The following is an 18,444-nucleotide window of genomic DNA, read 5'->3' as shown; positions in this document are numbered from 1 at the left end:
TTTGTCTTGAGACCTTTTAAGACTGCATAAAGACAGATTTGGTCTGGATCTGGGTCTGGTTTATGGTTTCAAACGAGACCGCAGTCTGACTTCCAGCAGAGTGAGGTGATAATTACCTCAACAAATAGTCTGTGTGGTATCTTTTGATGACCCCACAGTTTTTTTCTGTCACCATTTACCCTGTTTAATGCGATATTATTGGCAATGGCAGTTAACACATTGTGGAATGGAGAATGCTGTAAATTTGTTGTTATTTTTAGGAACATTGACAACCATTGACAGAATGGAAAAAAAAACAAAAAACTTAATACATGCCATAAAATGTAATGTAGTATATGTTCTTTCTAAAAATGCATTTCTAGTATATTAAGCTTTTTTTTCAGGGAATGTCTTGAGGCGTTTTTCTTACCCACAGTGTTTTTCTGTTTCTGCAGGTAAGCAGAAATCTTGCAAAAATAGAAACATTTCTTGTCATAAATTATATAGCTGTGTTTTTTATCATTATTTAGAAATATTATATGTAATATATTATTTTGTAGAAATATTGTATTAGAGGTAAAATATTAATAATACTAATTATTATGAATAATAATATTAGTAATAGTAGCAGCCTATAATACATATGCATAATACATATATATACTGTAATAATATAGTATATTATATTATAATATTTCCATGAGATTATATTTGTAATATCATCATTAACCGCTTTGCGTTTTAGGGTGATTAGTGGCAGGACTCAGAGGGCGTGAGACAGCAGTTAGTAACACACAAACGCTGACTTGCTTTCTCTTAAAGTGATGAGGGTCCACTGAACCCCACCCGAATCCCTGCTCTCTGATGTCATCACCCTCTCTTATGCAAACCAGCTGTTTGCTTAAATGGCCTTTAGATGCCAGCCAAATTTCTGCACATGTGTTGAGGAATGAGATGGAGAGAGAACATATGTGTGCATTTCATATCAAACAAAAAATTCTTGAGTAAACAGCCTAGCGGTCAAATAAGTGAAAAATTGGATCATATAGATCCAAGGCACACAAAGACGAGGTCTCACTGGGGTAAAGTAGAAATGAATAGTTTCACATATCAATTTATTTTTCAAAACTTTATTCCTATCACAAACATACATCAGTTTAACACAATGCTAGTACACCGATCCAAAATATGACGGAACATCGGAATGTTAAAACAAAATGTCATAGTTGAAATAAAGGACATGGTATTCATATGTATGTACATAATTTTCTATTGGTTTATTTTAAGAGATACAGTCACTCTAGCACCAAATTTTGACCCCAAGTTTAGTCAGTCTTGTGTCAGAAATTTTGTGAAGAAGTGTAAAGCATTTGAACAAGATATGGGTTTAAAAGTAATGTAGAAATATTTTTTTTGTCTGCACTGTTTTTCACTGTATTGGAGTGAATTGACTAAAACTAAAAACGATGCTCCAGGGTTTCATGGCTGCACCCAATTACATCATTTCTTTGCCTAATGACTTTTGTACAGTGTAGTAGCAAATGCATATACAAAATAAACGCACCCACCCAAGAAACTTCTAGTAATTAAGGCAGGTCATTCAAACGATTAAGTCAGTCACTCAATCCATAAACACTACATCTAAATGTCTAGAATAAAAATATTACAAAAAGAGCATAATACTGGTTTACAAAGTACGGTAAAGCTGTAACACAATCCAGAAATGTCAGATAATAATTAGCTGTCACCCTGAGCACTAACGGGCTTTGCAGCATATCTAATTGGTTGGATTTTACTGTACGTTAAGGGTTGTTTGCAGCAATGAAATGGAGTTGACAGATTGACGCTTGAACTGATTTCTCATGCTCAGCAACTCCAGAAATCATTACGTTGTCATGCAGTGATATTAACAAAATTATACAAGACTATTAACTAGTCAAATCATACTGTACACAAAGACGGACATATAGAACATTTCATACAGTCTAGAATCACACAAACAACCCGTCGCAAACAAAAACACAACTCACGTCCATTGGATTCTGAATGTTTCTCTGTGGTGTGATGTGATTTACTCTCAGCTGGCAGCTGTAGAGCGCTGGGACAGGAGCAAGGATCCTCCCGGCGTTCAGTTCCAGCCCTGGCTGCTCTTATGGAAGCCAGCAATGACTCATGGGAAAGGTCCCCCACCCCACAGCAGTACTGTATTATACTCAAAGGGTGAACCTCTTGGACTAAAATGTTTTTTTTTTTTGCATCATATTTTGATTGAATTTATATAATGTTCTTTGTATAAATCATCACTGTCATAACTGGCACTTACAACTGCTTTCTGAACGGACAACAATCTTTCATATAGCACTGAAACGTGTACATTTATTTCGATAGATCGGGAGGAGGATTACTTGACAAATTTGCCTCAAAAGTTGTTCTGTATGAACTTAAATTGAACATTTAACATTTTGCAGTGGGAATTTGACTCTCAGTGTCTTTGTCTCCCTTGTGCCTTATGGCCAAGGTCAATGCAGTAGATTGAGCTGGGTTTAAGAAGCAGGGACTGAGCGTTACGCCCAGACCCTTGGTGGCAGATCGGCTTGTTCACAACTCGGTGTCTGCTGTTTTGGTGGTAGAGTGGCCGTTGGTGGCAGCAGGAGGAGTTTGGGCCTTAACTGCCTCTTGTGACTCTCCGTTAAGACTGGGCTTCTCCTGGGGCTCGGGTTGGTTTAGAGGGGCCACAGACACCAGAGTGTTACCCTGGTTCTCCTCGTCAGCCATGTAAGACTCCTCAGCCTATGGAAAACAAAATACAAACAAAAATTTTACTTTTTATTTTGCTTTTATTATTATTATTAATTTTTTTTATTATTTTTTATTATATTATTATTATTATTATATTTTTACTATAAATTATGGAGTTCATATCAATATTTTATATCAGACTTTTATCAAATTTGATGCATTGAATGCATTAAACTATTAAAGTTAAGATTTTCATTTTTAGTCAGTATTTTTGTAAATCAGCATTGATGAGCAAGACCCTTGAACTAAAAGGGGAGGATGTTCTTTAAATGGAACATGTAAACTTCCATAAAATCATTTTTGTTTGATGGAATATTTTTCCTGACGCATCTTCAAAGCTAAAGCATTTATTGTGCAGCATATGGCTTATGAAATGCTGCCCTATGAATGTAAGTATTTTTTCATTGTAAGACTCTTTCTGAGGTCTGCCCGAGAGTGCACTTTTTCACTTTCACCATTTCTCATCATTTAACAGAGAAGGAAAACAGCTTAGAACTATTGGCAAGGAGATGAAACAGTTAGTGTTTCACTAGCATGTGTTGTGGTTCTGAACATTCGATGGGGCATGTGCTGGAGGAACTGCACTGCACTGATATGCTGCCAATTGTTTCCCTCTTAATTACAAACTTGGCAACATTTCCCTATCAAATACGCTGAACTTTGCAATTAAAATGCGTGCACAACACATTCAAAATGGGAATTTGATTGGGAACACTTGGTGGTGGAGATACTGTTGGTGAAGTCATCAATTTGAGCGTTTAGACAGCAGGAAGTAAATGAATGTGTACATTTACTTCAAAGATTTGTTTAGTGTTGAGTTAGAACATGCAATCGCATCCTCAAGAGAGGATATTTCAATTAATGGGATGTTTTTCTGGGGTTCAGTAAGTCTGACACTTACCAGTTTCATGCCTTTGCCGTTGGTTCGGCGATGACACTTGAAGTAGTATATGCCGACTATTATGGCAGCAAGCAGTAAGCCGGCCACCAGCACAGACACGAAAACAGCAGGAGAAGACCCTTTCTCTTCTTGCTTTTGATTTGGCTAGAGAAACACATAAACAACAAGTTGAACAAAAACAGGGATTAAATATTGGAGAGCTTCAACAGCAATTTGAGACATATTTTACAGATATCTAATGAAGTAATGTTGATTTAGTTTGGGTGTCCCTTAATAGCATGCAGGAATGTTTTGTCATTGGTCTGTTTTGATAAAAATCAAAATGACAGATTAATCTACCAATATTGGTAGATATTGTATATTTAATTGTGCATGCTCATTTCTCCTATTTTTAATTTTACCTTTCCATCTAATACTCACTTGACGTTAATCTTTAAAAGACTAACAATTTAATGACACTGTGAAATGTAACCTTTATTAAATCTCAAAATGAAAAATCTCCTTTATTATTTTGTTGTGATGCCTAAATTCACTTGTAGCATTTAAAGCCATTGATTTTAGTTTTTACTGTTTTATTTTATAATAAATTATTTTGTTAAAGTCAGTTATTGTTTCGTTAATGTATATAGCATCCCTAAGCTTTCCTAATTTAGACTTTTTCCACTCTTCCTGACACTTATCAATTTGTACAAAGCTTCATATAGCAAACAAAAAGGGGAAGTGAACAGGAAGGAGTCTTTGTAGTTTAGCACCTCTCCCTGCTTTTCACAAAGCATGTGTGGGCACCGTTTCATCCCATGGTGTCATGCCAGAATAACCAACGCCTATCATGATGAAAAAAAAATACAGATCCTGCGTCAGACTGGCCTATCGCTGCCATCACTTTCACCGGTCGCAGATCTGTTCTTGCCAACAATGGACGCTCATCATCTCCCCCCAGTTCTTCTGTCTAACCTCTTTCCTGGGTTCATAACCGCATGGCAGCAGTGAGAGGAAGCCCCTCTTCTCCCACTCATTCATCTTTTGTGTGGAGGGATTATTTATAGCGAATGGCAAAACAGGATCTCCCTAATCTGAGCTCACAGGCATCAACAGCTCAAACTGCCCTGCTAAACTTTATCCTCTCAGACACAAAGCTTCCTTCCTTTCTAATGTACACGGACGCAGATGACAGCAACTGAAAACATCTGAAGTCACTCTGTCCATTGGTTTGTGTTGGCAAAGTAGAGATACTTGAAAAGTCTCGTAGATTGTTTTTCGCTCTTCTGATGACCTTTTGGGGTAAATATGGGATGTGTGCATTGGTATGATGCTGATATGGCCTCACTGTAACATATGGACATGTAAACGAAAATATAAATTCAGTTACACAATGTTACTTTGCCAAAAATGTATTTTATAGGTACAGTGGTACATTGATAGTATCAAATGGTAATATTATGGTACTTTGATTTATACAGATCTACTAAATGATTGGCATATACAGTTGTATTTATATAGTACTTTCCTTACAAAAAAGTACTATGGCATTACCATGGTACAATGATGTTAGTATAATAGTATTATTATGGTACTTTGAAATATACTGTGGTTGTAAATTTCATGTACTTTTCTTTAAAAATATTATTGTACTGATACTGGTTCTTCAGCGGTTCTTTCCCAGCAGGCACCAGACGCCTATGTAATGTCAGGTTGACGTTGGACATGACGTCGGACAGATGTTGCATTTTGGTTAAAAATTAAATTTTCGGTCGCAACTGAAATTTAATCAAATATCAACATCTTATGACGTTGTGTGCCTGTTTTGTGCCTGCTGGGTTGTGTTATTTGAGGTGCTATATAGCACCGCTAAGTGGTTCTTTGGCTCATAATCATAGGGGAACCAATTTAAGTGCTATATAGCACCTATAAAGAACCTGTAACAGTTCTTCAGGTGTTCTTTGGGATGGTTAATTTGCTATATAGCACCATCTCCAAAGATATAGGTGCTATGTAGCACTTAAACTGGTTCCCCTATGATTACGAGCCAAAGAACCACTTTTAGTGCCATTTTTTTTTTAGAGTGTATGGAAAATGTTCACAAATAAAGTACCATGGAATTTTTTCTAAGTAAAGTACCAAAAATACTAAATTGGTCTAAATTGGTCAAATTAACTAAAATGAAAAAATAAAAATCACATTTCTTCTGCATGTTCTTCATTAAAGCTGTTGACCAATGAAATCCATTGATTAATAATAAATTAAAAGACAAGTCTGATAGTTCTTAACTGAACTGTCAAATGTACATTGAATTTGAACCATTGTTTTTTTTCCTCCCAGAATTCTAATCCATGATATTAGTGACCCAAAATGACTTACTGTAATTTGGGAACCTTGATTTGAGAGTGGATTCATCATCAACTTTACATCAGAGTTGATTGTGTCTGTGGTTTCTGATGGTCCTGGTACAGATGTAAGCTGGCTGGCATCAGCAGTGTTGGCAGCTAATCGAGGTGCGAAAACCAAAGAATCAAGGATTAGTAGTATCACCAACTAAAATCAATTAAGAAATTCATTTAGGGACAGTCTTGAGGCCTCATACCCTTGCCAGTAGTGTCAAAAGAACCTAGTTTTCTTGTGTCAGTTGTTTCTAGAATAGCAGGCCCAGAAGTTGGGTCTGCTGCAGGACCTGGTGTTGAATCTGCAGCTGCTGAATTTGCTGTCGTGGCTGCTGTCGGGGCTGCTGTGGGGGTTCCTGTCGGGTTTGTAGCCCCAATTTTTTCCGGGTTTGTTGACGGACCTGTTGACGGACCTGTTGACGGATTTGCTGACTGATCTGCTGGGTCCTGTCCCTGACAACCTGCACGGTTAACACAGAAAATGTTAAAGATGTCAAATACTTTAAGACCACAAGCTTTAGGTTGCACTTCCACCACACCTTGGTGAATTATGTAGTGTCATGTTACATAAATAATGAAGGACATGATACAATTTGCACAAAATTGCCATTAATGTGCCACCCATAACAGCAATTACATTTTGATCTCATTGATTTTGCTTAAAAATAGCTCATTATGTGGTAGATCACTTCCAGATGCAGAACATTCGTCTATTTGCAAACCAGTCAATTTTTGTTGTATTTCCTAGTGAAACAGGAAGTTACGGTTCAAAAGGCCCAATTGCTGGTTTTAGAGAGCAACATCAGTATACTTAATTCTTACTCACAAGCTCTTGATTTGTTTAGTTTTAATTAGATTCTGATTCAATTCCAGTGTTCATTTAGGTTTTATGTCCATTTTGCTGACACATGAAATTCTCACTGATTCAAACTGGTAACTTGTCTTTTTGAACACTTCATTAAAAGAACTGACACATAAGACTATTTGTTTCAGGAATCAGGCTACACTAGTTGTGTCATAAGTTTCTAATTGACTAAAAAGAATCTGCTTATAGGAGTCATTTGTTTATAATGGTTTATAATTGCTTATACTGGTTGTTGTATGTTTTTCATTAACTAAAAATAATTTGTTTATTAGAGACATTTGTATGTGAATCAGACTACACTAGTTGCCCTGTGTTTTTTGATTAACTAAAAAGAATGTATTCATAAAAGCAATTTGTTCATGACTGGGATTGCTCTGGTTGCATTGTATGTTTGTTTTTCTGTATGTTTGCTTTTCTTTTTTCTAAAAAATATATTAATTTAAAACGTTTTGCAAAACGGTACAGTATGGATTTTAGCAAAGATTTCCATGCCACCTGTTCACTTTGTATATCATGCAGTCAATAAGTGTTTGCAGTGTTTGACCAGGCTGTCAGATCCTCCTTATCCAGAGCCTGCCGCTCAGTGTTTGCTAGCATGTGGGTGGTAGGTTGAGAAGAGGTTAAAAAAGCCTTGCCCTTTCTGACCGTTATTTAATGCCCTTCTGTCTCCACCCTCTCCAAAAATGTGCTTTGTTTGCACAGCCACTCTGCATTATTAATAACTTAAGCAGGAGGGTAATGCTCCTGACACCGACTGAGCAAATAAACATCACCCTCGAAAAGTCAAGACCTTTGTCTTTGCTGTACATTACCACACTCCTTAGTAAAGAGTTATGTCTAGAGATCTGGAATGCAGGAAGCGAGTGGTCGGGTGTAAATTACAAATGAATTAATTTGCCCGATTGTTTTAGGTGTTGCATCCTCAACTAACTACGCCATATACGAAAGTCACTGAACTTGAGTTCTTGCTAAAAGTAATTTTATAAGAGAAACCACTATTACTAGTTTTCACTTTTGGCTGACACATTCAAGGTAAATCATTCTAGGTAAATTATTACACATGATAGATAATGATTAATTTTACACTAAAGTCATGTTAACATTTAGGTTCAGTTGAACCTGGAATAGTCTTTTAAATGGTTTTCAGCAAAGAGTTGACAAGGTTTTTTGGCAATGGGGATTGGAGCAGCTGAGCGCTAAATCTAGAACAATTTCTGGTGTCACTTAGGACACCACACGTTTTGCCGTCAAACTTGTCACGGAGGCTTCAGAATGCCATCTGGAGCTCATACTGGGTGGTCTTGAGTTTTCCTAACTAGAAATACTAAGATATCTGCCACAGTCTGATCATAAAGTGATTCATAAAGATGAAGTCTGATTCTACATTTGTCTCAACAGGTGTGACTGTATCGTGCAGAAACAACAATCCTTGATGAATCTTTTTAGTTAAACCACCAAGAAATGACAATCTGTGCTTGGTCAAGTTCAAATCTCCTAGTGATAGCTCATTTTCTGTTTGTGACTCTTAGCGTTTTGTGATTTTAAAGGATGCATGGCCACCGTGATAGCACTCACCCGCACTCACAGCTTGAAGCACCCCTCCCTCGTTACAGAAACATCCTGAGTATCTTGTAAGCATGTCTATCGGGCTAGATACTGTGCGTGGCTAGCCATATATTTTAATTGGCTGAACTGGGCATGCATCCTACAGCTCTTAAAAATGTTAATAAAACTAAGCGCTGACTTACACAAGCCAAAACCTGACATGTTTATTGATATAATAATTGTTAGGAAGAATGTTCCCTCTTCTCCTAACATCATATAAACAAGACCAGTGTACATGAACGCCCTTGTACACTTCTGTATTTGTGCGTTTTCTACAAATGAGAAGCACCACATTCTTTTTCAATGCTCATGAAAATGAACGTCTTTAATTGTGTACAAAACAAAATTCCCCTCCCAGCAGCACGATCACGCACATACTTTCTGTCCCAAGTGTTATGCGAAATTAGAATTAGTGCATCTAAGTTGTGTAATTTTGGATTTTAAGGGAAATTAGGTAAATGTTAATTGCTAAAATACAAATCCAAACAGTACACAAAAGGTGTGTTTTCTTGGTATCTTACAGTACAAGGAAGGAAGGTGTATTATGGTACGATGTCACCATCTATATACCAGGGAACACTGATATTTGTGGTGAATGAGGTCACTCTAGACAATCTGGGAGTAAGTCTTGACTAACCAACGAATTTCTGTGTAAATGTTGTCCCTCATAGTCAGACCTCTGATTAAATATTGTGAACACAATTTTGTTTTCTGGAGGACTGATAAAAACCTTGTGCAGTCAAATTTTGAGTTTGCCAAATCGAGAAAGTACTTTCCAGTTCTTATGTGGGCAGTCGGGAAGTGTGCTGTCTGTTTATGCATACATTTTATCCATAAATGTTATGTAGATTTTATGCATAAAGTTTCTACATACTCTCACAATATGCATTTACCTATGCATAAAATCCATAAGTAGTCATGTAAAACTGCATAAATTGTTTCTTGATATTTTTTTTACAGTTTTAAACAGTTACCAAATGCATTGTGAAATGCCTGGTGTGCTAACATCTGTCTTTATGTCTTACTTCAAAGCTACAAAACTAACTATGATCTTCAGTCATGCCACTTTATAGCTACATTCATCAAACATGTACTTGCATGTACTTTCAAATATGTACACAATCTAAAGCACTATGCGGAAGATGAAAGATCGAAATTATTAATGATGATTTTTAAGGCAGTCACCATGATACAGATTAAAAATGAAAAAGATTTGGGTTCTACTTTGATGAAGTAGGTCAGTTGTCTTGCTGCAGTCTAAACAAGCATAAAACTCAATCCATCAAATTTTCTTCCCAAATGAGATAACCATCTTGACGTATCTGATATTTCACAACTCTGATGTAAAATTTGATATTTTTCATTTGTGCAGTGAAATCTGGTCATCAGGCTGACATCTGGATGCTCCAACAGCAAGCACAAACAGAGTTCTGGAAGAGTGAGAGTACGTGACTCCACCTAACCGCTTCGATGCATGTTTTTCATCTACCAATACAACAGAAATATGACCGGAATCATTGTTTTCCTAAGGAAAGTGACACAACCAGGACCAAATGTGCTCTCCAGATTTCTGAATCACTCTAATCCTTTCCATGGTGTTCTGGCACGTCTGGTCTGATGTAATGAGACAATCTCAGGCAGAGACTCTCAAAATCCCTCATGTTCTCAGCTGTGTCTGAATGGATGTACGGCAGTAAGCTTAGCCAGACACGTCCTAACAGCTCTGATATAAACCTGAGAGCTAAAACCCCCACCTTCTTCCAGAATCCCTGGAAACATGAGAAATGCCCGTAAAATGCTTAGGGTTATTTTAAAGTAAGTACCTCATTAAATGGATAGTTCACCCATGAAATGAAAATTTTGCCATCATTTACCTTTGTCAGACATGTAGATGATGGAATTTTCATTTTCTGGTCAACTGTTCCTTTAAGTCTTGGTTGTAGGATTCAAATTTCAGGAATTGAGCTAGATTTTTTGAGCTTTAGATTGTTTTTATCTGCGTGAACTAGAAATATGGTAGAAGAACTCCAGATAACCTTTTTAAAATAGACTTTAAAGCATTCTAGATCATTTTTTGATCATTTCCTCTATAAATGTCCCATGGGCCTACTCATATGACTAAAAACGATATCACTGTAATTTTCCCAGAGTCATTTATTTCTGGGAATCTAAAGGCATGTCTGCTTTTATTCTGACTCTGGAGGATTTCTGGATGGTATCCTCGACTCAATCCCCAGTGGGAATGCAGTGATAAGCGATCTGCCTTTTCACGGCTCATAAGGGTGTGTCTTTAATCTCTACCCGCATTAATGTTTAAATTACAAGCTTGTTGAACTCTGGGATAGTCTCTGTCTTCCTAACAGAGCCCTCCTCTTGTTCTTCTGTCCTCACACAGATCTGTGGCGTGATTATCTAGCGGGACGGAAGGCCATCTCGAGATCACCTATCTCTGGGTCTGCTTGAAACAGGAGAAACCTAAATAAACAGCTTAGTGAAAGAGTGTGATGATGGATGCAGGCGACTCAAAAGGGTCAGTAATCACTCTAATCAGTCCATCTCTCTCAATCTCCAGATGCTCAGATCTCAAGGGAAGCACTCTCCTCCCAGTGTACTTTGTGCTTTAACATGTGGCTCTGATGTCTGCAGCCAGCTAGGCTGGACAGCAGCCTGGGACTCATTGCTTCTCCACCCAGGCTGTAGAGAGCATGTCTTGGTGATGACAGTCAGCTGCAGCCCAATCCCCTCACTTAAGCAGGCCTGAGCACTATACGTTTACTTACATTGTCCTATCGTTCTATGTGTCTACCATCCATCCATCCATTCATCATTGTATCCATTTCTCTGTTGTTAAGTTTTAAAGCTTTCAAATAAGACGTTGTCAGGCCAACATAGAAAACTTGGCTTTTCTAATTTCACATTTGACTTTTTTGATAGTATTTGTTGTCTTTTTCGTTGGTTTATTTTAAAAATCTTCCTGCGGAAGCCCCTGTGATGCACTGTTGGTGCAATCTCAAAATGTTATTTCTCAAAAGGTCAAAGAACTTTATGGGCACTTTTAACTGACGCACTACAAATCCAGTGGTCACTCTATCCACCCCAACTATGGGAGAACTATTTCCATTTGTGAGCATGCTGATCCTGAGAGTTTACTTAGCAATGAGCCCATGGCCCAGTTGTTTTCTGACAAAACAAAAACGGGGTGAAGGAATTAATCAAATTAGTGTCAGGCGTGGAATGTTCCCCAAGCCAGACAGGATGTAGGTATCTCAGATAGAAACTATAGACGGTGCGTTAACCATTCACATAGTAATTCCATTCTTGAGCCCTTTGGACTCAATTCGAGACGTATATTTAATACACAGACCACCTACTAAGGGGTGTCTTTAGTATTCTTAGACAACAGTCTCATTCACTGTTTTTGCAGTGTTCATTTCCATAAGAACCCTCCAGAATAATACAGTACAGATACTATAAGAGTTTGATTTATGGTTTGCTTAACGAATGTTGCAGATTTTTGTGTTTTTAATGCTTCAAACCTTGTTTTTTTTAAAGAGCACCCCCTACTGTCCAAAATGGGCATCTTCTTGTCACCCCCCTCTAACTGCCAGCTGCCGCCTCCTTTTGCAGCTTACTGTCAGCACCACAAGCATTGCGTGGCTGCAGATGTCCATGGACTATTTCCAAGCTCTTGTTCTTTGACATCATCATGCAGATTGATTCAGACAATGTAATTGGATATCTAAATGTTTGATCCGCTGCCATGCTCAGCTTATACAATGCTTGGAGAAAAGGCCACAACCGAAAGACGAGTGTGGGGGTGTTGGTGCAACTAACTTTTTTCTTTCTGATTTTTTTCTTCTCTTCACACAAAAGAAAAACTGGGGTTGGGTTTTGCCCCCTCTCTCACTTTCTGGCTAACCGTAACAAATCCCCTGGGCTCTGTAACATTGTGGTTAAGGAGGAAAGACTGCCATGAGAAAGTCCTCGTGCTTTTGATGGCAAGCAAAGGATACAATCTTATGTTTTCAATTAGGGAACATTAGGTAGAATTGCCCCAGTGTTGTGCTGCTTGCTGAACATTAATTACCCCGGCAATTACCCCACCGGTTAAAGAGGCTCAGCCAAGCCACATTAACTCTGTTTATTCCTCTGGCAAAATGGCAGAAACCGCCATAGAAGTGCAAACTTCTCTATAAAGTTACATGCATGTAACGAGTATTACAAAAACACAACAATAGTTTAACTCAATCTGTGTATGTATGTAAAAAGCAATTAATGAAAAGGCTCTGTCCACAAATAGGGTGCAGTTTTCTAATAATATATATTTCATCCAATAGTAAATAATGTACATTTTTATATAAAATAATATTTTGTGTGTATATAAAATTAACATTACTTATTTTGATATATTGATATATTTTTATATTTGTTGTACCATTTGATAAGAGTTTATTCTTTTTGTTAAATCTTGTATGTACTTTAAAGGATTAGTTCACTTCCAGAATAAAACATTTCCTGATAATTTACTCGACCGTCATCCAAGATGCATAGGTCTTTCTTTCTTCAGTTGAAAAAAATGTACGTTTTTGAAGAAAACATTCCTGGATTTTTCTCCATATTGTGAACTTCAACAGGGACCAACGGGTTGAAGGTCCAAACTGGAGTTTCAGTGGAGCTTCAAAGGGCTCTACACGATCCCAGCCGAGGAATAAGGGTCTTATTTAGTGGAATAATCTGTCATTTTCCAAAAAAAAAATTCACTAAACAAGACACTTATTCCTAGGCTGGGATTGTGTATCTCGTTAAAGCTGAAAACTGAAGCATTGAAACTGCAATTTGGACCTTCAACCCATTGGCCACCATTGAAGTCCACTATATGGAGAAAAATCCTGGAATGTTTTCCCCAAAAACCTTAATTTCTTTTCGACTGAAGAAAGAAAGATATGAACATCTTGGATGACATGGGGGTGAGTAAATTATCAGGACATTTTTTATTCTGGAACTGAACTAATCCTTTAATCATGGAAAATACACAAATTTATGACTACGTACAGGAAGTTGCACAAGTTCATTATCAATGTGAACACATTAAAACTCAAAGGATACAATTAAAGTTTCAGAGGAACTGAAACTTTGCCATCATTTTCTAAGTTGCTGTTTGACTAATATGATGATTCAACCAGCAGACTGGTCCAAAATGGTGTCTTAAAGTTTCCGCTCGTTACAAATTTTGTTGAACCACAGGCTAATTACACACTAATGTTTGGACTCTGGTTTTTGGATAGTCATATTACCAGAGCGCAGTGTCAAGAGTGAGAGCGGTTGGAAGCTGGATGCCAGCTGTGAGAGACGCAATAACAGTAAAACTACATTGGAGTGCCAGGGGAACTTCAGAATAACAGACTTACAAGAGCGACAACAACAAACCCTGATCTGCATCCAGATTGTCTTGTTTTTCTCATTTAAGATGATGTACTAATTAAACAGGACTGTTAGTTGTTATTTCACATTTGTTCATAATATGATACGTAATAGTTGTTTTGTCCTATTCTTAATTATAAGTGAAGTGATGGACATAAACGTCTAAACATGCAACTTGCCATAATTTCTGTTTCCTCAGATGATCTTTTCACATAATCACAGAATGAACGGCTTATTTTTCCACCCTTTCAGTTTCAATCAATATGCATCTCTGAAAAGCCCAGTGAGACTGAGCACACCCAAATCGGAGTGATGTAAGATATCCTACAGCATTTGTGTATAGGCTGGGTACATTAACCTGGGTACGTTAACCTCACCGGAGTGGCCTGGGACTGCAGGAATGCCAGGCAATAGCTTAAAGCCATGAGAAACTGCCAGCTGCTTGTTTTTGTTGGCCAAAGAGTGCATCATCAACCAAGGAGAATGTTCCAGAACCAAGGTATGCAGATATGAGGTCCACGAGCTTATCATTTCTCTCATTGCCACATAGTGACCCCTGCCATCCATCTTGTTTTTATCACGCGTGATGCACTGGCATGCATGAACTTCCTCTTTCTTTTGTGCCTTGACTATGTCTTTGTGTAGCTAAACCCATGAAAATATGCATCTGCTGTCCACTAAATAGCTTTGCTTGTCCTATCCAATATGATAAAAATACTTTACGCATTTGATAATAGTGCCTTTAAACATTATCTGCTTTGTGCAGTTTGGGAATTCCCATGTGTTGGTTCAGATCAGGGTGGATGAATTGGCTTCTGTTGGTACAGTTGATCTAGGCCTTGGATTTTATCCAGATATCTAACTGTAATAGACCACAGTAGTGGTTTTAGGACCGGGAAAAGACCTGCTCGAGGGACGCAAGGTCTGCCAGGGAACTAAAGACGCGTGAAGGTGTTTTCTCACTCGCCGTTGATCTCAAATCGCAGCCAGATTCAAAAATATTCCATGATGCCTGGGAAGCACCAACCGTCATCCTGGCACCTGTCCACTGAATTGCCACATTGCTACCAGGGTGTATAATGGGTGAACTCACAACATGGGAAAAGGTGGTAACTGAAATTCAGGGTGTTGTTCGAGTGGCTAACCTAACTATGAGGAGAATGTGAGCTCAGCTAAACACATTTGCCAACAGGCTGTCATAGCGAATCATTCTTTCTTGCCCTTTCCATCCATCAGTTGAGGAAGGTTGCACCTCTGAAAGAGCAATACTTACGTTGGGAGGTCACTGTCACATTTGAACCGTGGGTGGCCGGTTGGAATGCAGTTCTTCTGAGTCTTTCCTTGGAGTCCTCATTCAAATAGCATGTAATTTGACCCTTTTTAGCCACTTAGCTTTGGTTAATTTAATTCTGCAGCAACTGTGTGTGGTTGCCTGTCCACATGCTGAAACCACTGATCCGGTTATCATAATCTGAAGGTTTTTCAGTTCACTCTTTCCCATTTTGTAAATTTAAATGTATGTATTTAGCAGATGCTTTTTAGGTATACTGTAAGTTTGATCAGTTCATGTATTTTCTGGGAATTGAACCCATGACCTTATTAGTGTCACATGCTTTTGAACAAGAACAAACTCTGACAACACAAATATGTTATTTAAAACATATAAACAACAATTTTAGCTTCGAGTGAAGTCATAATCCTGTGAAATGAGTTGAATATGGTGCCAAAGTGGTGTTGAAATGAATGTTTCGGTGCTGATGTGTCAGTCACTAGAGTGATGTTTGAATTTGCAGCCAATTAACATGGTCTTAGAGACAGTAGACATTAATTTTATGATCTAAAAACTCTCCATGCTCACATATTTCCATGGTTGTCTGAAAAGTGTTGCTACGCTTTTACCGTCCATTGGCGAAGTCTCACAGGAGTGCCAATTGCACTGAAGTGTCAAGCATTTAACAGACTGGTGGGAATGGAAATGAATAGTGCTTTGCGGTCTCTAAGTGGCTTCATTTGAACAATGTCTTCTTGCAAGTCTTAACAGCAGCATGGCTGTTGCAACCTGATGAATTCAGCTGGTTTACAGTTTCACATTACTCTTATTAAAATCTCTGAGCTGAACATTTGAGGATAACTATAGGAATGTATGGCACATTAACTTCAGATTTCATATTACACACTAGCTTTGGCTAACTACGCAGGGTTCTGTTCGGCTTAGCTTGAAAACTGATTATGTGCTGTTTGAGGGTTTGCATGGTATAGAAGTCTGTTCTTTTGTAGTACTTTTATTATACAAAATCATTGTTTTTTTTGTTTTTTTAAATAATGTTGTTTTTTTTCTATTTTAACAGCACTAGTTTCCTGGTAAAAGTTTGTTCGGTTCAACCACCATACTCTTGACAAGCTGCTCCGTGTTCAAACTTTCCCACCGTTAAACCTACAGCATTACTCTCACCTCTTGGGAAAAGGGATTGGGGCGTACAGCTCTGCCCTGCCCACAAGGGCGTCACTTACAAACCAGCTTTTTTACTCCTTTTTGAAATAACGGACATCCCTGGAAGGCGAGTGCCTTTTACACACAACTGTCTTCAGCCCTGTGGCTGATCATGTAAACATCCATATATTTTCAGAAGAACATGAACCAAACGCTGTGGTCCTACAATGAATCCACACGTACGACTGCTTTTCAAAAAGACAATTTCACCGCTTGTATTCTCAGAAAACAGGATGAAGATGCTTAACAGACTCCTCAGACAGTTTCCAGGCTTTTCCAACCTCTTCAGTCTCTAAACACACACATATACGCCCATGTTTCAGCCAGCTCCACCCAGAAGGAGAGCAGGATATAGCCCGCAATTACAATCAACGGCATGTTTCCACTCCAAACCAGAGCCCTTTGTTTGAGTATTCCCGCTAACTTTAACTCTGTCTCTTCTGAGTAAACACTACAAACTGCCGGCTGTCACATCAATCAAGGTGAGACTTTTTTAGTGTAAAATTGAAAAAAAGCCCCTTAAACCCTAAATATTAGCACTCAAATGCAGCGATGCTTTTATACAACTTTTATCCACAATGTCTCCACTTAATGAATGATTTCCTAACAAATTATGAGGAAAAAAGATATTCGTATAAATCCATACAACAAAGAAGCTTGAAAATGTATGATACAGAATATAAACTAAGAACATAAATAGAGTGTGTAATCATAAAATGCTGCATGTAAGGCACAACACTTAAAGTACAGTTTACAAAAGACTTCAAATAAACTTACTGTGAAGCAAAAGAAAGCCGAACATTAAAGCCAGACCCATTGTTTTCCAGAACTCATTCATTCTTCGTACAGCCATTCTCGTCTCTGAGCACACTGAGGTGTGTGAGAGAGTGTGTGCAGGCTCTGGGGCAAGGCTGAGAGAGTTTAGGGGTTTCCTGTGCCTGAGACAGAAATGAGCGGGTCACAGGATAAAGCATGGCTTGTGCTCCAGGGGTTTTATATGGCCCCTCTCCACTCCCCCCACGTCTTTTTCTCTCTCTCTCTCTTTTTCTCCGTCGCCCTTATCTTCTTGCAGGGAAGGCCACCTCCTTCATGTTGTGTTCATTTGATGGTATAAGAGATATGTGTGGCTGTGGATTTATTTTATTTTTATTTTATTTTAAAAAAATCTTAAGAACTTTTCACTGGTAGTTTTCTGAATATACCAGGTGTGAATTATGTGATTTAATTTAATTTTGTTATTTTTATTAGGCTACTGAAATATAAAAATGGTGTTATTCCAAACTTTATTCCAACTTTATTTTCATCCATTGGTCCACAGAGGGTTTAACAGGGGCTTCACGGCAGATATATAAATCATTTAGGAATTCCTTTTAAAATATTCCATTTCTAATTTTTTTTTAAATTTGTATTATTAGTATGTAAAATTAGTATTTGCTCTTTATATCTCATGATTTGACTTTTTATGTCACAATGTGACCTTCTGATTACAGTCTCACAATAACATTATTTTTTTATGTGGAAATGATCTTCAATAGTTAAAAATGTTTGTTGAAGTGTTACAGAGGAAATCTAGATTTTTCTTTATATTAGGGGTCCCAGGGCTGACTGAGTGTCTGTACCTGGGTCTGAAAAGTTTAAAACCCTGATTAAATGAATTTTGCATGTCTGATTTGCATTTCATAGTTCCCTTTTATTATTTTAACTATGCCAAATGTGTAATGTATTAACCAAACTGTTCTTTCTTCTCTGCAGACTTTATACTGTGTTCATAGCTGATCAGCTTGTGAAAGCACATCACGTCACACACGCTGGATTTGTGTGTCCCTGGACCAATGAGTAATACAGTGAGTCATCTTTAACCCTCAATCGCCCAAAAATGCCAACACACAAGGGAAGTGAAGAACGGAAGGCAAGCTGAACAAGTCAACACGCACATGCACCAGTGTATCTAAACATGCGCACAACCTCATGCAAACCCATTTCCCCAGAACAAACTTTCATTTCT

At 37.9% G+C, this 18,444-nt stretch overlaps 1 protein-coding gene across 1 annotated transcript; it reads right to left on the bottom strand.

The window, feature by feature from the left end:
* Nucleotides 1–1,062: 1,062 nt before the first annotated feature.
* On the bottom strand, nucleotides 1,063–17,430 carry cd34 (CD34 molecule). Its single transcript, XM_058764482.1, has 5 exons — nucleotides 17,217–17,430; nucleotides 6,261–6,518; nucleotides 6,038–6,162; nucleotides 3,680–3,823; nucleotides 1,063–2,769 (listed from the first exon to the last, which is right to left on the bottom strand). The coding sequence occupies exons 1-5, from the start codon at nucleotides 17,290–17,292 to the stop codon at nucleotides 2,578–2,580; spliced, it is 795 nt and encodes a 264-aa protein (XP_058620465.1). The 5' UTR covers nucleotides 17,293–17,430; the 3' UTR covers nucleotides 1,063–2,577.
* Nucleotides 17,431–18,444: the final 1,014 nt, after the last annotated feature.

Source organism: Onychostoma macrolepis, chromosome 23 (genome assembly GCF_012432095.1).
Source record: "Onychostoma macrolepis isolate SWU-2019 chromosome 23, ASM1243209v1, whole genome shotgun sequence".
Lineage (NCBI taxonomy): Eukaryota > Metazoa > Chordata > Actinopteri > Cypriniformes > Cyprinidae > Onychostoma > Onychostoma macrolepis.
Note: the sequence above shows the minus strand (reverse complement) of the source record. Positions and strands in the feature narration are given on the sequence as shown.

What these genes read in the sequence shown, in the direction of transcription:
- cd34 (XM_058764482.1), bottom strand. Translation starts at nt 17,292, where the DNA reads ATGGCTGTACGAAGAATGAATGAGTTCTGGAAAACAATGGGTCTGGCT. An exon ending in ATCAAGGTTCCCAAATTACA is followed by an intron (nt 3,824 to 6,037) that starts GTAAGTCATTTT and finishes GTGTTTCTCTAG; the next exon opens with CCAAATCAAAAGCAAGAAGA. An exon ending in ACGGCAAAGGCATGAAACTG is followed by an intron (nt 2,770 to 3,679) that starts GTAAGTGTCAGA and finishes TGTTTTCCATAG; the next exon opens with GCTGAGGAGTCTTACATGGC.